Source organism: Convolutriloba macropyga, chromosome 11 (assembly GCF_964194025.1).
Source record: "Convolutriloba macropyga chromosome 11, txConMacr16.3, whole genome shotgun sequence".
Classification (NCBI taxonomy): Eukaryota; Metazoa; Xenacoelomorpha; order Acoela; family Convolutidae; genus Convolutriloba; species Convolutriloba macropyga.
The window spans coordinates 16,011,117-16,034,065 of NC_134478.1; the positions used below are offsets into that span (position 1 = coordinate 16,011,117).

Below are 22,949 nucleotides of genomic sequence, written 5' to 3' on the forward strand. Positions count from 1 at the left end.
CCCTCATCTTTTCAGCCGGCTATTATAGCGCTCCTAATTTTTTTTACAATTCAAAGAATTTGAATTGTGTTGGGGCGCTGTCTTTTTTACAATTCGAAGAATTTGAATTGTATTGAGGCGCTGTCTTTTTACGACTCGAAGAGGAGTATTGGAGAAGTCCTTTTTTAATCAAATTTTGGAGTGAATTTTGAAGCGGGAAATGAAACGCGTGAAAAAATTTGGAGTGATTTTGGTGCTGAACAAAAGTGAAGAGCGGAGCGAAAAGAGAGTGGTTTTTGTTCATACCGCTGTTTTTGAGAGAGCGAGAAATTGATGTGTGAAAAAATTTTCTCTAAGCGAGCGAAATTTCTTTGTTCACGTGCGGCATTTTAAACCAGTTTTTTTCATTTGTTTTGGTTAAGAGGTTTGTTTATGATTTAGTTTTAATTTTAGACTGGTTTCGGTAGTGGTTTGAAGGTTTCTGGAAATTAATGTGAATTTTTTGAAAATTCGGAGGTTTTTAATGTATTTTGCTAATTTTCGGGCTAATTTTTGCGTTTTCTTGACGATTGTTTTACTGGCTCAAATGGGTATCGAAGAAACCTTCTACTTGAGCAATTTTATGATAACAATTGGTTACAGTTTTGTGGGTAAGAATCATTTTTTTTGTTGAGAAATATGACAAAAAAATGGCGAAAATTGGAACTATTTTTCTTAATTTTTTTTGCAGTTTTTCGTTTTTTTTTCGGTTTTTAGCTAAGTTTCTTTGCCTATTATGAATCGTCTATTGTTGTGCGAGCATCTGTATACCCTATTGGCTGAAGGGAATTTTTCTTTGGATTTATATATTTTTTTTTGAAATATTAAAAAATTTAGTAACTTCCAGGTTTTCAGTGAAAGTTGTTTTTAAGAGCTTTTTTTCATATTTTTAGCCTAAAGTATTTTTTATCAAAATTCACATAAGTGGTTTTTGTAAGTACTAGTTGTTTTGATGAAGTTATTTTGGCAGAGATCGTTTTTTCGGGATCTCAATTTATAACAAAATTTGATCCGATTTTTTATCATATTTTAACAGATTTTATTTTGTTTTTACTTTTTTTTTTTCATGACTTTGTTTCAAGATAATCATAACTTAGTGAAGGCACGTTTTGTTTGATGAGTAGTTGGATGGCGTTTAAATGGATTTTCACTTCGAGTCGTTTCCGGAATTCCTCCAGCTATGTTTTTTTATTCAAGATCTGTTAACACATTTTCCTCATTTTTGAAGTCAAATTGGAGTGGTGGTGCCGAAACTGGAAAAGCGAGTGGTTTTGCGGCGTGAATTTTTTTGCTCTAATTTTAAAGTAGAGTGAGAAAACGGTGTTTGATCAAAAATTCGGTTTCTCGGTAGTGGTTTTTTGTTCACATGCAGCAATTTAACTCCGATTTTTGCTGTTTTTTCGATTTTGATTTTAACAAAGCTTGTTTTGCAATTTTTGTAGTCCTGTTTAATAGCCGCCCTCATCTTTTCAGCCGGCTATTATAGCGCTCCTAATTTTTTTTACAATTCAAAGAATTTGAATTGTTTTGGGGCGCTGTCTTTTTTACAATTCAAAGAATTTGAATTGTATTGAGGCGCTGTCTTTTTACGACTCGAAGAGGAGTATTGGAGAAGTCCTTTTTTAATCAAATTTTGGAGTGAATTTTGAAGCGGGAAATGAAACGCGTGAAAAAATTTGGAGTGATTTTGGTGCTGAACAAAAGTGAAGAGCGGAGCGAAAAGAGAGTGGTTTTTGTTCATACCGCTGTTTTTGAGAGAGCGAGAAATTGATGTGTGAAAAAATTTTCTCTAAGCGAGCGAAATTTCTTTGTTCACGTGCGGCATTTTAAACCAGTTTTTTTCATTTGTTTTGGTTAAGAGGTTTGTTTATGATTTAGTTTTAATTTTAGACTGGTTTCGGTAGTGGTTTGAAGGTTTCTGGAAATTAATGTGAATTTTTTGAAAATTCGGAGGTTTTTAATGTATTTTGCTAATTTTCGGGCTAATTTTTGCGTTTTCTTGACGATTGTTTTACTGGCTCAAATGGGTATCGAAGAAACCTTCTACTTGAGCAATTTTATGATAACAATTGGTTACAGTTTTGTGGGTAAGAATCATTTTTTTTGTTGAGAAATATGACAAAAAAATGGCGAAAATTGGAACTATTTTTCTTAATTTTTTTTGCAGTTTTTCGTTTTTTTTTCGGTTTTTTGCTAAGTTTCTTTGCCTATTATGAATCGTCTATTGTTGTGCGAGCATCTGTATACCCTATTGGCTGAAGGGAATTTTTCTTTGGATTTATATATTTTTTTTTGAAATATTAAAAAATTTAGTAACTTCCAGGTTTTCAGTGAAAGTTGTTTTTAAGAGCTTTTTTCATATTTTTAGCCTAAAGTATTTTTTATCAAAATTCACATAAGTGGTTTTTGTAAGTACTAGTTGTTTTGATGAAGTTTTTTTGGCAGAGATCGTTTTTTCGGGATCTCAATTTATAACAAAATTTGATCCGATTTTTTATCATATTTTAACAGATTTTATTTTGTTTTTACTTTTTTTTTCATGACTTTGTTTCAAGATAATCATAACTTAGTGAAGGCACGTTTTGTTTGATGAGTAGTTGGATGGCGTTTAAATGGATTTTCACTTCGAGTCGTTTCCGGAATTCCTCCAGCTATGTTTTTTTATTCAAGATCTGTTAACACATTTTCCTCATTTTTGAAGTCAAATTGGAGTGGTGGTGCCGAAACTGGAAAAGCGAGTGGTTTTGCGGCGTGAATTTTTTTGCTCTAATTTTAAAGTAGAGTGAGAAAACGGTGTTTGATCAAAAATTCGGTTTCTCGGTAGTGGTTTTTTGTTCACATGCAGCAATTTAACTCCGATTTTTGCTGTTTTTTCGATTTTTTGGATCGGATTTTTTTTATAACTGGTTTACCCAATCCATTCACAGCTCGTTCTAGGCCTAGTTTTTTGTTTGAATTAATTTTCATTTCTCGCTAGGTGTTTTTTTTCACATGCGTCATTTTGATCTTGATTTTCTATTTTTTTTTATTTTTCTGATTTTTTTAAAATGGTTTTCTGAATTCACTCATAGTCCATTCTAGGTCTATTTTTTCTGTATAGTCAATGAAAATTCTTCGAATTGTACGTCAGGACTTGTCCTGCTATGTTTATTTTAAGATCTGTTCACACATTTTCATGCTTTTTGAAGTCAAATTGGAGTGGTGATTTTGGTCACGCCGAAACAGGAAATGGAGCGAAAAAGCGAGTGGTTTTGCGGCGTGAAATTTTTTCGCTCTAATTTTAAAGTAGAGTGAGAATACGGTGTTTGAACAAAAATTGGCTTTATCGGAAGTGGTTTTTTGTTCACATGCGGCAATTTCACTCTGATTTTTTCTGTTTTTTCGATTTTTTGGATCGGTTTTTTTCTAAATAGTTTTCCCAATCCATTCACAGCTCATGCGGGATTTAGTTTTTTGTTAGAATCAAAATTACATATCTCACTAGATGTTTTTTGTTCTCCCTAGCAGCATTTTGACATTGATTTTCTGTTGTTTGTTGAGTTTGAATTTTTTGAATTGTACGTCAGGACTTGTCCTGCTATGTTTTTTTTTTACTTTGTAGAACTTTTTTTCGCTTTACCCATTTTGCCGCTTTTTCGACATTTTGCGTGAAATCTTTTTGACTTCTCTAGGCTAGTTTCACTCTTCTGGCATTCTGCTCAAAGTCCTTTTAAACAGTAACTGCTCAGCAAAGCAGTTCAAAATGAAGAGAGTCAGTATAAAAAATGAAACTCAGAAATAGAAACGGGATAAACCCATAAAGCCCATTTTTAGATGCCCGGTACTTGAACTTTGTTCTCATAAGTTTTATTTACTATCTTTGGTGCTTATTGGTATTGACGCTAGACCCTGTAACCTCTCACTGAGAGACAGGAGTATGCTCAATTACGAAATGACATCAAAATAAATCGCACTTAAAAATGTTTTTATACGAAAATCAATTTTGTTGATATTTTCTTTTTTTTTCAATCCCAATAGAGTTATGGGAATCAACGGCGGCTATTTTCCGGCAATCTGCCGGGTATGTTTCCCTTTTTGCCTTTTTTCTTTTCAAATGTATTTCGTAGCAATTAAGTCAGTCCTGCTAGTCTTTTAATGCTACTTTCCGAACTACCGATTTTTGTCAGCTATAACAAATTTTCCACCACAAATTTTACTACTTTTGGTATTGAGAAACGGGATTAAGTGGCAAATCTCGAGGACATCAAGTCACTGAGCCATTCTCTTAGAGCCTAACTAGTCTCTAAGTATGCAATCCACCTAAATTGTTGAGCAAATTATTTTTGTGAATAGGGGTTCTTAGAGTTTGAGCCCTTTTCCCTCGCCATTCAACCCCCAGAACCCCCTCTGCAACCCCTACCCTCATCACACTGCCACAGCACTGTGTAGGCCCTAAAATGGGATATAACGTTACAAATAAAATTTTTCGTGGTTTGGATACCCCCTCCACCCACCCACCCACCCACACCTTTTATACCCCATAGCGTTTTTCCGGTATAAAGAGATAATAGCGGTTTAAAGGTAATGAAGGATAATAACAGAAAGGATAATAGTACATAATTGTATCAAGGATGATAACGATTTTATAATAACGTCTATAGGAAGTCGTTTCGGAGCGATTCGTCCGACGTTGGTTGATTGTTTTAATGACTTTTTTTTGGCTTGACACTATTGACTTTTAAGCCGTTGACCTCCTGCACTTTGAAAATCTAAATCGAAAACTTGTACCTGCTGAATTTTATTTCAGTGGCGTTTTACTATTAAATTAAACTGAAAATTGCTCCGGTATCGGTTTCTGTTTAACTTCAAATCATAATAGTGGAATATAATAATCTATACAAACATTATTTGCAGCGCTCAATCCATCTCCGCACACACATCAGTATCAGCAGTCTGCAGCATGTCGTTTTGATATAATTTTACTTTTTGGTACTTGTCGGTGTTAGTGAGGTGCTCCGATTTTTTAATGCTGATTCTTTTTTGGCTTAAATTTTGTAAGTGGGTAGTTGATTCTCAGATATACCTCAAAGTGATCTTTTTGTTCTTAAGTGTGAATGAAGCTCAAAATTTTGCTTGCCGCATCATCTACTGATCTGGCTTTTATAGCGTTCATAATTTTAATCAAGTTTTTGAGTTGTTTTAGTGCACATTTTTTTAAGAGTTGATTACCCAATTTGAACCCTCTTTGACCTCTTAGATGTTGATGTAAATTGCCTTAGTTCTGATTTTCACTGCTGAACACAATTGGTGGAAGTTTTGCTAAACTTAAAATGAATGGTTCGCTTACCAAAGGAAATTTTTTATTCAAAATTTTACTTTAAATTTCTTTTAACATTTATTTTCATGTTTCGTTCCGCTCAATCGGTCCGCAGACGCCCGTACTCGTGGTATGTCGGCTGTATTATTGCAATCAGGTAGCGTGGCGAGGGGTCCAGATTTAAGAACCGCGGAACTCCCGTTCGAGTGAGGCAGTGACGTAGTTAATAACGTCAAACCTTTATAAAGAATAAATCAAAAAGTGGGTGGAAACCAACACATCATTGGCCCACAACTAGGGAACCGTGCCCACAATTAATTCCCTTTGATAAGTTCAGCTGCGATCCAAAATTGTTACGCATAACAGCGTAATCACTCCGGTGTTTAGGTTCTCACGAACGCTACCGTTGTACCGTGACGTAGATCCCACAGTTGGACGAAGCCGATTATCATCTCCAGTATTTAGCCCTTTAATGCAGAAAAGGTCTCCTCCAAAACAAATCGGTCATGCGGAATGTACGTATTTTCCCGTCTTCTTTTATCGGAACAAATGGTCTAATATGATTGGCTGTTTGCATCAGGCCGTTGGTTGAAATTGATTTTAATGCAATGATCCTAGCGTTTTAGACGCATGCCATGTTTTGTATGTAGTTTTTCGGCATGCTCACTTACAGTCAAAGCATTCACTATCTGCGTACTGAAATTAAGGAACGTTATGCTATCGCTAAATTACGATTTTCACTGCGTTCACTAAATCAATCTGTGGTTTGCGCAGAGGTTTCCGCGCGGTAACCATTAACCAATCTCGACTGAGCTTCCTAAAATAACTCGCGTAACAGTCTCCTCTCGTTGAACACCGGTTCGGTTACGGTGGCCCTTAAGTCACCGTCGGTTGGACTGACTAGAATAGGTGGGAATTCCTGGTTACTTGTTTGCCTGCTTGTGTCCCTGTAAATTTTGTCCCGTCCATCGACTGTGTTTCTCGCGTAATGGTAGTGGAACCGTTTCTCTCTCGTTGAGGAACGCCTAGCTTGAGTTGGTCTGAAATAGTACCAACTTTGCAGGTGTAGAGAACGTCTTCCGAAACTTGCGCACAAAGGCCTCTGATGGAAGTTCAATCCACCCAGCGTGCCAAACCAAGGCATCATCTTGGAGATGCTGTTTTTGAGTTTCAGGTGCTTACTTCGCACCAGCCTTGGATCAGATATTGGCTTTGGCTCACAGATAACGTTTTAAGAACTGCTTTTTGTCTGCTTAAACGCGCACGTAACTCACATCATGTAACGCCTGTAAGCGCCGGCTCATCCGACTCAGCGGAAAAATCATTTTGTGCTTGGTGATCATGCAACCGTCAATCTTTGACGTCGACGAGTTTGATCATCGTAAGCGGTACCCCCGCGCATTGTCTTACGCTAACGCGATTTGGTTAAGTTGTATTATGGAGTACGTCCCGGCGGTGACCGACGTTCTAAATGGAAGACGCCTAACGAGCAGCACCTGAAGACTGCTGACTTGGATTTTTAGTTGATGAGATCAATCCAAGCTGTTTACCTGTTGCTCGAGTCGATGAACTCCGTTAACGTTCCGATTGCGTCTCACGCTCTGCCGTCTAGCGGCTTGCCCAGCGGATCGCTCCCCCGCCTGCTTGTAGAATTAGTACCCATTATAAAACATTTGGCCGGAGGATGTTGTTACTAAGTAAATAGATTTGCGCTATTTCTGAGATATATAAGCAGCGATGAACATACCAAAAAGCGTCATTTTTTAAACAATGAAATTTGAGTATTTAAATTACGCATAGAATGCGTTCTAATTTACGTAGAATGCTCGGGAAAAGGGCAAATAACTATTTCAATAAAACTAGGTGTTAAAACTATCAAATAAGACGTTTTTTCGATTTTGTAGAACAGATGGAATATAAATGGTGGCCGGGTTTGAACTGATCAGATAAAAATTTGTATAAAACATCAAGAATACTTTGCCGTCTAAAACAACGTGGAGCTATGTACGATATAATAAGCTCATTACGTGGCTTTACGCGATTGTACGTTGCGTATTCTAATATGCTGAATTGAGTCTACGATTGTGCGTTTTGATTGCCTTTATCAAGGATATCAAAGGCTACACAATGTGGACTGAGTTGGGTCGCTATTCAATATTTTAGTGTATTTACAGTCTCACTCACAGATAGTAGAGGGCAAACTCGATAGCAATTTTGTATGCTGTACCGGCTTCCGCAGTTTCTCGAAATAGTAATTAAGGTCCGAACTTGAATGTTTTCAGGTGTTCACTTGTAAATGTTCGTCGGCATCCAAATCAGAGTCGGCTATCCAAATTCTAGATGTGATCACCTCGGCTGAGAAGGAAGTTGTACAGTCAGGCACCAAAGCACAGATCAGGTAGCGAACCACGTTCCTGTTGATATCAAATTTATATGCCTGATTATACAAACTTGAAACTATAGAGCTTTTCTCATTTCTCAATAATTTTTGATTCTATCGAAGATTGCTGCAAAACTATTTGCATATTTTTTTGGAAAAGTTGCTTTGATGGATATAATAGCACTCAGATGTTTGACTGTAGGTATACAGCCTACTTGGTGGATGGGAGTGGGAAACTGGGAAAGGCATTTGACAGCAATAGCAAGGAGAGCGCCAAAGTGCTCACCGTCGACCTCAAATCCACAAACACCTCCGTTATCAAAGTAAGGCACCATCTTTCTTCTTCACTTAATTCGAAGACCTTAATTTATTACAACCCCCCTAAAGCAAGCTATGCTCAAACCTCTCCCCTCAGGAGTCAGGCAGGTTACAATAAAATCAAGCGCCTCATATCGTTCGAGAGCAATTCATCCGTTGTAAGCCAGTTATGTTTATGCTCGGCTGTAGGAAGCTGAATTTTGCTACAGGGTTAACTGCAATTAATCTTGAAATTGGTTTCGAGTTATTTTCAGAAAAAAAATCTTTTTGTTGCTTTGTTAATTACTCTCGAACGAGTTCTGACTAATGCTTCAGTCTTTTAGAGATAAGGGGCTCGAACCTCTCCTTGGTCGGATTTTCTTTCACCTATAAAAAATCATCTTGATTACAGTCCGCCTCTGAACTTGCCACGCCTCTCGTTCGAGTCCAATTTCTCTGACGCTAGTCGGTTTATGGTCTTGCAATGAAAACCAAATTTGATAATTAGTGAGACGATTAGCTCGTCAAAAAGGCGATTGAAGCAAAATGTTTTTTTTTCAATGCTGGTTACATGCTTGAAAGTACTCAATTGTCCTGGTTAGCATAACAGTTTGTACCTTCTCAACTTTTTCAGGGCATTAAAGAAGGAGTGGTAGGGATGCGGAAGCAGTCTACCCGCATTGTCTTCATTCCTCCCAAGTTGGGCTATGGGAAGACAGGTGTTAAAGGAAGAGTACCCCCCGATTCCCACTTGGTATACGAGATCAAAGTCGTTAAGGTAATTTGATTAAAACGCAGAATACTTTAGCTTTCTGTACTTTAAGCTGTCACGAAGTCTCTCTCTATCGAAATATCACGCTTACTCATAGTCTGGGACTAATGTGTCACAAACGTCTTTTACAAAAACGTTTCCACTATTTCCTTTTTTTGCTCTTTGTTTTTTATTATAGCTGCAAAGCTGTTAGCTGAAATGAGCCATATTGCGGTGCTCTTGGTTTTTTACGATCAAGGATTTTGAATTGTATTGGCGTGCTGTCTTTTTTAAAGATCTGTTCACACTTTTATTGACCTTTTCTTGGCAATGAGAAGTCAATTTTGTGTAGGGATTTTAATCACCCTGGAGTAGTACGAGGAGCGGAAAATGATTAGGCGATTAATTATAAGGCGTGACAATGTTTAAAACTGCTTCAAAATCAATTGAGAAAAAGCTGTTTAAACTGATTCTTAGTTTTCGAGAGCGAATTTTTACGTGCGGCAACTTGACTTCTGTTTATCTTGTTTTCTCCTCATTTTCACTGCAAATACTTTTGAAAGATGACGTGTGTGCTCAAATAAATTATAGTCGCAGTTGTTTAAACCCAACAAAATGAACTACTGTTTTTCAATACTTGCACGGTATTTGTCTTCATAAAATCTAAGTTTTTTTTTTATTTTACCTGTTTTGTAGTTTTAGTTTTTGTATTTCTGTATTTATTTTTGTTTTGTTATTTGGTCTCATTAATGATTGGCCTCAATGGCTCTCTGTGGATGTTAATTTATTTTACTTTACTCATTAATAGCCGCCGTCAGCCGCTCAGCGGCTATTATTTAGGCGCTCTCCTTTTTTAATTCGCTCTGCCTTTTGATCACGTTTTTCGTTTTGCATAAGTCACGATTTTCACGCTTGACTTTTGACTCACTTCAATCACTGTTTCAATTGAATGAATTTTCAATTTTTCGCCAATTGAATCACGCAATAGAGCGAATACCGTCTGAGTCAAAAGAAACAGGATAAGCATACAAAGCCCGGTCATTAAGTCATGGTGCATTAGGTTATCAAAGTTCATTAAAGCGATTGCTAGCTGACGTTAGTATTATGCTTCAGTAATAGCGTTCAGTTTAAAAGCTGAATTGCGTGTAGTTTTAGAATCTAACCAAATATGCAGAATTTGCACACCAAAAAATTTTGACACTTTTTAAAATTCTGTCACTTTCTAACTGATTTTTTCTTTTTCTGTTTCGATCCAATGTGAGTCAAGCGGGTCAACGACGGCTACTCTCGGGCGGTTTGCCGGCTATCTTTTAATTTGAAATCGATCCGTTTAATGAATTTGACACTACTTGTTTTCAAATAATTTATACGGTTTTTGGTTTTTTCATCGTTCTTTCGCTATCGTTCTCTAACTCAGCCTCATTGTAGACAACTCTAAGTGGCTCGCCTATGCGTCACAATTTGAATCAATTGAAAAATTTTCATTCATATCTAACGTTTTTTTTTCGTCTTTGACACAGCTTGCGTTCAAAAAATATTATTTTTTGTATTTTGTCGTTTTTTTGTTTAGTTTTTCTTTCACTTACTCTCCTTAATGATAGATCCCATTGACCAGTTTCAAGAAAATTTGAAACAACCTGTTTTCAAAAATTTTTGTATATTGTTTTCAGATTCCTTTGGTAATTCTTGTAGTTGTTTTGTTTGTTCTGTCACTTAGATTCACTAATGACATGTTACTAAGTTCTTATTAATTATGTTTGAACTATTTTTTCGTCCTTTACTCGTCTTCCGTAGCCAACGGTTTGTACGACTATGACATTACTAAAAAAAATTTTAACAATTTTTTCAATTTTGCCCCCCCCCCTTTTTCATATTTGTGTTTTCCTCGGTACCTTAATCATTAAAATTTGCACTTATTTGCTCTTATTAGGCATATTTGAATCCCTTTAGGGGAGTAGGTTTTTGTTAATGGTTTAATGGACTTTGAGACCATTTATTTCAACATATTTTGAGATTTTGTTTGTTGTTTGCATTTGTTACTTTTGTTATGTGGCCCCCAGTTTTTAATTCAAGTTACTATCTGCTCTCTATGCGTATGTAGATAACGGGAAAGAAATTGAAGAGATCAGATTGTGTTGGCATGTACCAATGACATTGATGCCATTAATTTAACGAGCTCAATCGTAAAAACAGGTGCCAAATGCGTTCCTTTTACTTCCTCTTTGGTTTTCTAAAAAGTTTGCATTTACTGTCTAAGCTACCATTGTGTAGATGTCTTTCGAAGTTGAAGTGGTTTGACATAAAAGCTATTTCTCCAAACGTGAAGGGAAATCAATTTGTTTTTAGGTTTTTGTAGTGTTCGGTTTACTTTCGTGGACGCAAGTGTTATCGGGGGCTGCTCTTTTAAGGAGGCGGATACTGCTGTCTTCTGTCTTGTTCGCTGTTTTGAGATGGAATTCAGGACTTGTCCGGCTATGTTTTTTTCGTTGTCCAACGCTCTTTTTTGTTCAACATTTCTTGTCACAGCAAAGTTGAGAGAGTCAAATTTTCCGAATGACTTCTTCCTCTCACTAACGGCTTGTGCGCGCCTGACGTCATTTCTCACCCTCACTAGCAAACATTTTTAGAGCTGCGAAGCGGTAAGCTTTGCGGATGTCTTTTTGCCGTGCTCTTGGTCTTTTTGCTTCGTGATCTCCGCTCTTTTTTCGTTTTACTTTTCACCCAGAAAAGCTGACAGTCTAATATTAAAATTGCACTTGCGGAAGTCAAGCATAATTATACAAGATGAAAGCTGGATATATTTGTTCATTAGCTCATCAGAATTATTATTAGAGCTTGGTCTCATAAAAAACCAACCTAAAAGTTATACGTGAAATGTTTTTGACTTCTCTAGACTATTTTCACCCTTCTCTCATTCTGTTGAAAGTGCTTTTAAACAGCAGTTGCTCATCAAAGCAATTCAAAACGAACTGAGTCAGCATAAAAAACGAAATCAGAATTCTGAAAGGGATAAACCCATAAAGCCCAATTTTAGATTTCTTTTACTTGCTTTTTGTTCTCATAAGTCTAAGATACCATCTCTAATGCTTATTGATATTGATACTAGCCCCTGTATTCTCTTACTAAGAAACAGGAGTATGTTCAATTTAACTACAAAATATTATCAAAATAGTTTGCACTTTAAAAATGTTTTTCTACAAAAATCAGTTTTCTTCATTATTTTCTTCTGTTCCCTCAATCCCAATCGTGGATATGGGCATCAACGGCGGCTATTTTCCGGCAATGTGCTGGGTGTGTTTATCGCTGAATTTTTTTTAAATAGCTTTTTGAGCGGTACCAATAACTTTTTCAACTTACATCTGTATCTATATTATTTGGCACGCAAGTCTATTTCGCAGCTATTCCGGCAATATGACGGCTATGTTTTTTTTAAATAAGCAACAAGCATGTCGCTCTATTATTAGATATGGCACTTGTGGAAGGCAAACATTATTATACAAGATGAAAGACTCATCATCGCAGTCGGCTATTGTTGCGCTCCTGATTACAATCCAAGAATTGGATTGTATTGGTGCTGTCTTTTTTGTAAGATATTTACATATTTTTCCTTGACTTTGATCTTTCAAAACGCGATAAATAGGTAACGGACAGTCGGCATTAAGTTTCATTCGAAGTTCATAGCTGGTTTTAGTAGACCTTCAAGTGCTTAGATTGCTGCAGCAACTGTGAATGCCTTAATCCAAGGTTAAAAGGTCATTTTTATGATTTCGAGCAAAAATTGGTGCAATTTTTCACGTTGTTTCCGCCATTTTTTGAGTTTTTTTGCTTGACGTCTGTCAATGTTTGTGATTTTTTATGCACTAAATTGGGTTACCGGATCGTTTCTGGATACAACAAAGTGGCTCTGAAGATAATAATATGAATAGCATAACTTTATTAATTTTTGCAATTTTAATTTTTTTGAATTTTTTATAAACCTAGTATATATTTTAAGCGCCCATGAAATTTTTGCAGATGGGTTACTGGATGAATTCATGAGACGAAAAATGGCTTGAAAGATATTATCGCGAAATTTTGCAGCTTTCAATAACTTATGTAATTTCCATTTTTTAAAAGCAATTTGCCGGCTATATTTTTCCTAATAATACGATTCCTATCGTTTTGTCATATCGAGGTTTTAGCACATACGGTCGTTTGATAGCTTTTGGCCATTGTTAGGTGGTCGAATTTCAAGCCGCGAAGCAATAGCTTGGCGAAGTTTTAGTGTTGGTTGTTTCATCGTCTTCGTTTTCTGTGATACCTTTTCAAGATGTTCAAAAAAACAGTTGTGTTCTATTGTTATTTTTGCTCTTTTATTGTTTTTCCGCAAGTGAATTCTATGCTACAATCATAAGTACCCTTATTGATTTTAATTGAATTACTTGGTCTTGATTCAGAACTTTTTCCAAGCCTTCCTCATATTTGCAAGAAGGTTTAATCAATTTTACGGTCGCTTCATGACAGTATGTCAATAGAGGCTACATCTAATAGCCGTCTTGAGATGGGCGAAGACATTTTTTGAGTTCATAAAATTTTTTTCTAGGATTCTTTTTAACTAATTGAGCATCTTTTTGTTTTTTGCAAGTTCGCTTTCAAAATACCTGCTATTCTCCTTTTCCGCTTTTTTCATATTCTTGGTAATTCATTTGAAACACGTTTGTTGATCATTTTTTAAGATGTTAATCAAAAAGTATTCCCTGTCTCATCTAAATATTGGTGAAGATTCGCCACTTAATGATAGAATGATATCAATTAGGTATCAATTTACTCTGTCTCGCGCGTTGTGCGCCAAAATGAAAAATTAAATATTTTACACAAATGCAGAAGAGTGGGACAATTGTGAGTTCTTGTTAATCAGGGTTTATATGATTAATAAATGTCCAAATTAAACGGTATCGTTATGAATATAGACAATGCCTGTGCATTTAAATTTAACTTTTTTGTAATCAAATTATTGAATGTTAGCTGTAGAGCATTTTACTATATTAATCCATATTGGTAACGATCTTGGCATATGGCTCTTTTGCTGAGAATCTAACTCCCTCCTGGTTGAGAGCAATTATTACGACATTAGTTAGTCATCACTTTTTTGTCCTAATTAAAATTTTTAGCAACAAACAGCTCTGAAAAGGAAATCTCACGATTCTAGTTTGGTTTTTCCCTTTTTGAATGTTTTCAGTCAAAATTTGAGATATCTTTTGCCTGCTTTTGCAGTCACTCAGTTAGCTAGCGTGTTTTTTGTCTTGTCTGAACTGAACAAGTTTTTTTCCCCTCTCAATCAATAACATTTTATCCTGTGAGGATATCCCACTTAGGTCATTTAATTGTTTTCGAGAGAGCAATTCTTTCGACATGTTGAAAGGGTATTTAGATAGTGGACGAACCTGCAAAACTTTCCAAGAAAAATTCAACAGATTCCTCTAAAGGGGCAGTGCCTTTGCCCAAACTACCTCCACCTACTTCAAACAACAACGACGAAGATGAAGACGAAGAAGAGGAATCCTCAGGGACGAACGACGATGACGAGACAGAGGGTCCAGCCGAGTCGGGAAACGAGAGTTCCACCACCACTACAAACGAGGAACAATCGAACTCGAAGTCACTTTCGGTTACACGGGCAAAACTGATACAAAAGACGGCCAAATTGGGTCAGTCAATATTGCCACCGATGAATAATAATACGAGCAAAGTGTCGAAATCGCACAGCGTTCGTGTTTCATCAAATCATCAAGTTGGATTCTACAGTGATGGAAAGACTGCTAATACCAGAGTAAGACACAATATATTCAGTTTGTGTTTTTTCTGACCTTGATTGTGAATTGGTTTCAAGTCAACCACCTCAGCATTGGTATTATTAAGAAATAAGTTATTCACTTAAACAGAACATTACGCTTCACTGACTACTTTTCATTCATTACTCTGATATGAAATGTTTTACAACTCGTGTTAAGTTTAGTTCAATCGAGTTTGCTGCAGTTAGAGCTTGCTGCTTTGCACCAAAATATTCATCAAGTATTTGTAAGACGGCTTAATTTCATTTATGATCTGACTTTATTTGTGCTGCTGGAAAGAATTCTGATAAACTGCTGAAAATAATCTACGTGTGCAAATGTCCGGATAGTTTTGATTGAGTACTGTATACAAAAAATAAAAGCTCCGATGCGGTGTTGGTATTTAAGTTGACATTTCGTTCGGTCGACGTGCGCTATTAGTGTCTGAGTTATTGCTATCAGATTTCTTCAGCAGGATCCAACTGGAGCTCTCCCTGAGATGGCGATGCCAGGTGCTATGATTCCCAACTCCGGTTAGTCATTTATAACGCCATTAATAGCAGCTATAACCAATGATCGATTTGGAAGGCATTTTCGATTTTTTTTCGACGGCCCATAGCTATAAACGATTCATAAAGCAGTGGTGTTTTTAAATATGAACTCTACTGCTCCCCTGTATGTTTGCCTAAAATCTTTTGCCTAAAATCTTTTGCCAAAATTTAGACATATTGTAAAAAAAGGTAGATTTTACGTGCACTTCATTAACTGATATTCATGAAAGATAATGGTCGGACAATTCAGTACTTTACTTTATAAAGTGGATTTTCAAGAACCGTCTTCACATTTTTCATAACAAAAATCATTTTTGACAACATAAATTTATCTGAAAGTTTTGAACTAATATCCTTCTCACTGTCTGTTTGAACGAGTACATATTTCAATTGTCGGGACAGTTCAATGATTTTACAGGTGAACGCAAAGTAAGCCGAAGTAAAAGTAAGCCGAAGTAAAAGTAAGCCGAAAGTTATGTAATAGTTATGTAATCTATCAGAAATAATACATTGTTAACCGTTACAATCAACACTGCGCTTAAGTATTATAGTGCATAATGTATTCCAATGCACCAAAGAAACAACATACGTCAATTTCTAGACATCTAGTGGTTACAGGCCTCAGCGGACCGCTGTCCATGGCCATGCCTCTCATCATCCGCTCTGGGATTTAATGCGGAAACCGCGGGCGGGCTGTCGCGGCGAAGCATGCCCACCGGCCCGCTAGGGGCAACTTAAAATACGGGTATCCGAAAATTTTTCGGCTTACTTGACCTTATTCACAAAATTTGGCTTGCTTGCCTGTCGGCTTGCTTGACTGCCACCGATTTTGCGGCATATCTATTGCGCTTTATTCTTCTATTTTACAACTCCTTAAATTTGAATTGTATTTCTTTGTATTAAGCGTTTTTGTTCACATTTTTCGCTGTCAACGACAAGTCAAATTTGAGCAGTGATCTAAGTCACAAGTATTGAAAGGCGCGAAAAGATAGCAAGCTGCTGCTAAAGTCACTACGGTAGAATAAGTGTTTCGGCAGATTTTTCGTGTTTGAGGATTGTTTTTTTTCTCATCGGTTTTTAATTGGGTATGATAATCTACTGATGGGTTGTTCATAGCTGAGTTTTTATGACGTTGACTCTATTGTTTTCATAGTTTTCTAGTCGGTTGTTTTCCGTTTGTTTATTAGTTATTAATAGCCGCCCTCATCTTCTCAGCCGGCTATTATAGCGCTCCTATTACAATTCAAAGAATTTGAATTGTATTGGGGCGCTGTCTTTTTTTTAAGATCTGTTCACACATTTTCATGATTTTTGAAGTCAAATTGGAGTAGTGATTTTGGTCACGCCGAAACAGGAAATGGAGCGAAAAAGCGAGTGGTTTTGCGGCGTGAATTTTTTTCGCTCTGATTTTAAAGTAGAGTGAGAAGACGGTGTTTGAACAAAAATTCGGTTTCTCAGTAGTGGTTTTTTGTTCACATGCGGCAATTTCACTCTGAGTTTTACTGTTTTTCGATTTTTTGGATAGGATTTTTTTCTAAATGGTTTTCCCAATCAATTAACAGCTCATTCTAGGCCTAGTTTTTTGTTTGAATTCAATTTTCATTTCTCGCTAGTTTTTTGTTCACATGCGGCATTTTGACATTGATTTTCTGTTTATTTTTTTTTGTCCTGATTTTTTTAAAAATGGTTTTCTCAATTCTTTCATAGTCCATTCTAGGTCTTGTTTTTCTGTTTAGTCATTGAAAATTATTTGAATTGTACGTCAGGACTTGTCCTGCTATTTTTTTTTACTTCGTCGAATATAAAAATGTTTCGCTTTACCTCATTTTGCCGCTTTTTCAACATTTTGCGTGATATCTTTTTGACTTCTCTAGGCTAGTTTCTCTCTTCTCTCATTCTGCTAAAAGTGATTTTGAACATCAGTTGCTCAGCAAAGCAATTCAAAATGAACAGAGTCAGTATAAAAAATTGAAGTCAGAAGTAGAAACGGGATAAACCCATAAAGCCCAATTTTAGATGCCCGCTATTTGAACGCCGTTCCTATAAGTCTTAGTTACCATCTCTAATGCTTATTGGTATTGATAATAGCCCCTGTAGCCTCTCTCTAAGAAACAGAAGTACGTTATGTTCAACTACGAAATGCCATCAAAATAAATAAATCGGACTTAAAAAATGTTTTTGTACAAAAATCTTTTTTTTTTCAATATCTTCTATTCTTTCAATCCCAATCATGCTTATTGGAATCAACGGCGGCTATTTTCCGGCAATCTGCAGGGTATGTTTTCTCACTTCCTCTGCTAAACTGCAGGTCTAAAATGCTTTCTTATTAGGCAAAACAATCTATTTAATTTCTTCATTTTTAAATTAATGGTTTCCTTTATTTTTGTTGTTACTTTTGTTGTTGTTGCTCCCATGTATCGTTTCCGTTGTTAGTGACTTATTATCCCGTAATAGCGTCGTTTGGGTGCATGGTGCCATTTCTAATTGTCCTCTCGTACAAGAATTTATGTCACTGTGTTGTTTTGTGTGGTAAGGTTTTTATCATACAAAGTTAACCGCCTTCAATAAAGTGAGTTCTGTGCCTTGAATTTAAGTTCATTTGATTTTTTCCGAATTCAAAGATATTTGACTGTAATGGAAGCCAGCAGTGATAAGGCTTCGATGAATGAATGTTAACCGGTACAATCAACTAATGATAACTTATTTTCAGCGATATCGATGAACTTCATCAACTCTATTCGTTTCGTTTTTATGTAACTTCTACGGTAATCAAATCTATGTTTCTGCTCTGTTCGGCATTTTGTCGTATATCTGTAAGTTCAATTCTATGCTCGATTTCTTTTTAAAATCGTTTTTGTCAGTCTCAGAACCTTTTTGATTGTTTCAGAACTGCCTTAACACAAGGTGTTGATTAAGTTCAAAATCCTCAAAGTTGGATATTTGACTTTTTTTTAATTTTTAATGGCCTCCGTCAGCCTCTTAACGGCTATTATTTAGGTCCTCTCTGTTTTAATTTCGCTTTACCTTTTAATTACGTTTTTCGTTTTCACTTTTTTCACGTTTGACCTTCGACTTACCTCACTGAATGGACTTTGATTTTTTACGTATTGAATAACGTAATGTAGTGTATTATGTAATTACGGAATACATTCAAAGTCAAAAGAGCAAAATCAAAAGAAACGGGATAAACATATAAGGCCTTTAATTAAGTCAAGATGTATTAGGTTATCAAAATTCATTAAAGCGATTGCTAGCTGACATTAGTGTTATGCCTAGTAGACTTCAGTTTAGAAACTGAATTAAGAGTAATATTAGAATTTAATCGAATGTGCAGTATTTACACACCAAATGAGAACCTTTGACACTTTGACCTTAGAAAAATTCTGCCAATTTCTATCTACCATTTTTTTTCTGTTTCAATCCCAATGTGCGTCAAACGGGTCAACGGTGGCTTTTTTCTGGCAATTTGCCGGCTATGTTTTAAATTGTGTTTAATAGCCACATTTCAGAGGCCATTTTTTGGGCGCTATCCTTTTTACAACTCGAAGAGGAGTATTGGCAATTAAGAGAGCGTCTTTAATCGGTAATTTTGTTGGAGACTTCTTGTATTTGATACAGCAAGTCAAATGCGTGAAAACAGTGTTTAGGTCAAACTGATGAGAGAAGAGAGGTTTTGTTGTTCACGTTGCTTATTTGAGAGAAAGTGAGAAAAGTCGATACGAAAAAATTTTCACTGAGCGAGTTTTCTGATAACGTGCGGCTTTTTTTTTTACTGTGCGGCTTTATTGTAAAAGTCGGCTTTATTGTAAAAGTCCAACTTTTACAATCAAAGCTGTTTCGCTTTCGCTCAATTATCTAAACTGGCAATAGTGCGTTTGGAAGTTTTTTTGTGACCATCTGAAGCTAATTTTTCACTTTTGGTGTCAATTTCGAGCAGTCTTTACAATTTTGCATTGTTTAAAGCGTTTTCAGCAATTTTTGTCTCTTCAATTTTTGATTTCGTTTTTGGAGATTGGTGGTTAAAATAAATTGTTCTAGCACTTATTGGATGTCTCTTAGTTTGATTTTTTTAGTTGTTTTGGAATTTTTCCTGTTATTGTTTCATTATGTTTTGTTTCGGGAAGTCTTCCGGCTACGTTTTCTTAAAATCTGTTTTTTTTTCTTGAATTTTGAAGTCAATTTTCGATGATTTTGGTCACGGCGAAAAAGGGAAATGGAGCAAAAAAGCGAGTGGTTTTGCGGCGTTCACTTTTTCTAATTTTTATTTAGTGTGAGAAAACGGTGTATGAAATTTGCCTTTTCGCGCGTGGTTTTTTGTTCATATGCGGCATTTTCGCTTCCAGTTATACTGATTCATACTGTTTTTTTGATAGAATTTTAATGGTTTTCCCAAACCAGTCATAGTCCATTCTAGGTTCTTTTTGTTTAGTCAATGAAAATTCTTTTACTTGTCCCGCTATGTTTTTACAATTCAAAGAATTTGAATTGTACTGGGGCGCTGTTTTTTAAGATGTTTTCACACATTTTTCAATGACTTTGATCTTTCAAAACGGGACAAACAGGTAAGCCCAGCGGGCATTAAGCTCCGTCAGAGGCCCAAAGCGGGGTTTAGTAGTCCTTCAAGTGCTTAAGAGTGGTGCAGCTGCTGAGATGGCCCTAATTTAAGGTTAAAAATTCATTTTTTAGTAGTTTTGAACTCAAAATGGTGCAATTTTTCACGTTTTTTTTTTGTGTTTTTTTGTTTGATTAGTCTTAGGTTGCAGTTTTTAAAACTTGATGAAGGTCTTTTGCGAGAAAATATTACTTGTTATGACTATTTTGTGAGCTTTACATTTTGGTAATACAATCACAAACACCCAGAATGATTCTAATTTTTGCATTTCTTTTCAAGTTTTTTTGAAAATTTTTGTCATTTGAGTCTTTCCAGCCACAGGGGCCAGGGAATCTCTTTTAAGGTTTGATAACAGGGTGCTGCATAGTTTCTTGTGTCAATGGAATGGTTTTCAACATCTTAATTTCTCGAATACTAGCATTTTTTTTGATAAAATCTGAAATTTTAAGTTCTAAAATTTTTGTCCATTTTCCATGTTTGCCCTTTCTCAAATGCCAGAAAACCTATTCCACGGTCTGATAAGAAAATTACTACATAGTTGTTAGTGTCAATGGAATTGTTTTCAGAATTATTGCCTGTCGATCTTCATGAGCCAATGAATTTTTTAAGGCTTGGAATTGGGTTACTGGAAAGCCTCTAAACACAGAAATGATTCTGAAGATATTAATGTGACAATTTTCAGCATCATTCTGCGTGTTTGTGATTGGGTTACTGGATAGCCTCTAGACACAAAAATGATTCTGATGATATTAATATCACAATTTTCAGCAACATTTCATTAAAATTTGCAATTGATTTCCTTTTTAAAATTTTCTGTCATATTCTGGGTTAGTCGATCTTCAAGGGCCAATGAGTTTTTTGAGGTCTTGCTTATATAACCATGGATCGATTTCAGAGACGAAAATTGATTTTGAACACATTTTTGAAAAAGGTATATTTAAAGGCATCAAATTTTGCCTTCGGGGTAAAAGCTTCGAGTTTTAGTATTGAGTATATTTTTGTTTAGTTTGTTTGATTCTTTTAGTTTCTCATCTTTTTGAGATGAATTTGCTTGTGTTTTGGCTGGCTTTGTTCAATTGATCTGCTGGTCTGGTAGAGTACTTCTAAGTTCTTCTTTCAATTCTTTGGATTGTATTTCAGGACTTCTCGTGCTATGTTTTTTTTTCAATTCGCTTTAACTTTTGACCACGTTTTTTGTTTTACATAAATCACGACTTTCACGTTTGACTCGTGACTTACCTCACTCATTGTTTCAACTGAATAGGTTTCAAAGACACTTAGAAAAAATTTGAGTCGTAGGAAGAAATTCTGTCAATTTTGTCTCTTCTTTTTTTTCTGTTTCAATCCCGATGTGCGTCAAGCGCGTGAACGGTGGCTTTGTTTTTAATGGACTTTTCATTTTCATATGCGAGAGTCCATTGATTAAATTTTAGCGTTTACTAGATTAATTTTGCCGCTTTTTCAACATTTTGCGTGATATCTTTTTGACTTCTCTAGGCTAGTTTCTCTCTTCTCTCATTCTGCTAAAAGTGATTTTGAACATCAGTTGCTCAGCAAAGCAATTCAAAATGAACAGAGTCAGTATAAAAAATTGAAGTCAGAAGTAGAAACGGGATAAACCGATAAAGCCCAATTTTAGATGCCCGCTATTTGAACGCCGTTCCTATAAGTCTTAGTTACCATCTCTAATGCTTATTGGTATTGATAATAGCCCCTGTAGCCTCTCTCTAAGAAACAGAAGTACGTTATGTTCAACTACGAAATGCCATCAAAATAAATAAATCGGACTTAAAAAATGTTTTTGTACAAAAATCTTTTTTTTTCAATATCTTCTATTCTTTCAATCCCAATCATGCTTATTGGAATCAACGGCGGCTATTTTTCGGCAATCTGCAGGGTATGTTTTCTCACTTCCTCTGCTAAACTGCAGGTCTAAAATGCTTTCTTATTAGGCAAAACAATCTATTTAATTTCTTCATTTTTAAATTAATGGTTTCCTTTATTTTTGTTGTTACTTTTGTTGTTGTTGCTCCCATGTATCGTTTCCGTTGTTAGTGACTTATTATCCCGTAATAGCGTCGTTTGGGTGCATGGTGCCATTTCTAATTGTCCTCTCGTACAAGAATTTATGTCACTGTGTTGTTTTGTGTGGTAAGGTTTTTATCATACAAAGTTAACCGCCTTCAATAAAGTGAGTTCTGTGCCTTGAATTTAAGTTCATTTGATTTTTTCCGAATTCAAAGATATTTGACTGTAATGGAAGCCAGCAGTGATAAGGCTTCGATGAATGAATGTTAACCGGTACAATCAACTAATGATAACTTATTTTCAGCGATATCGATGAACTTCATCAACTCTATTCGTTTCGTTTTTATGTAACTTCTACGGTAATCAAATCTATGTTTCTGCTCTGTTCGGCATTTTGTCGTATATCTGTAAGTTCAATTCTATGCTCGATTTCTTTTTAAAATCGTTTTTGTCAGTCTCAGAACCTTTTTGATTGTTTCAGAACTGCCTTAACACAAGGTGTTGATTAAGTTCAAAATCCTCAAAGTTGGATATTTGACTTTTTTTTAAATTTTTAATGGCCTCCGTCAGCCTCTTAACGGCTATTATTTAGGTCCTCTCTGTTTTAATTTCGCTTTACCTTTTAATTACGTTTTTCGTTTTCACTTTTTTCACGTTTGACCTTCGACTTACCTCACTGAATGGACTTTGAATTTTTACGTATTGAATAACGTAATGTAGTGTATTATGTAATTACGGAATACATTCAAAGTCAAAAGAGCAAAATCAAAAGAAACGGGATAAACATATAAGGCCTTTAATTAAGTCAAGATGTATTAGGTTATCAAAATTCATTAAAGCGATTGCTAGCTGACATTAGTGTTATGCCTAGTAGACTTCAGTTTAAAAACTGAATTAAGAGTAATATTAGAATTTAATCGAATGTGCAGTATTTACACACCAAATGAGAACCTTTGACACTTTGACCTTAGAAAAATTCTGCCAATTTCTATCTACCATTTTTTTTCTGTTTCAATCCCAATGTGCATCAAACGGGTCAACGGTGGCTTTTTTCTGGCAATTTGCCGGCTATGTTTTAAATTGTGTTTAATAGCCACATTTCAGAGGCCATTTTTTGGGCGCTATCCTTTTTACAACTCGAAGAGGAGTATTGGCAATTAAGAGAGCGTCTTTAATCGGCAATTTTGTTGGAGACTTCTTGTATTT

At 35.7% G+C, this 22,949-nt stretch overlaps 1 protein-coding gene across 3 annotated transcripts in view; it reads left to right on the top strand.

The window, feature by feature from the left end:
• The window catches only part of LOC142349533 (FK506-binding protein 15-like), a 90,800-nt gene that overhangs the window by 15,960 nt on the left and 51,891 nt on the right, over positions 1 to 22,949 (top strand). For 2 of the 3 annotated variants that reach the window (XM_075401160.1, XM_075401159.1), the window contains exons 6-10: positions 7,597 to 7,712; positions 7,897 to 8,017; positions 8,626 to 8,769; positions 14,153 to 14,551; positions 15,025 to 15,085. In XM_075401160.1, the coding sequence (XP_075257275.1) occupies positions 7,597 to 7,712; positions 7,897 to 8,017; positions 8,626 to 8,769; positions 14,153 to 14,551; positions 15,025 to 15,085 (841 nt within the window). The remainder of the gene's footprint in view (positions 1 to 7,596; positions 7,713 to 7,896; positions 8,018 to 8,625; positions 8,770 to 14,152; positions 14,552 to 15,024; positions 15,086 to 22,949) is intronic. The other variant, XM_075401161.1, reaches the window with a different exon arrangement.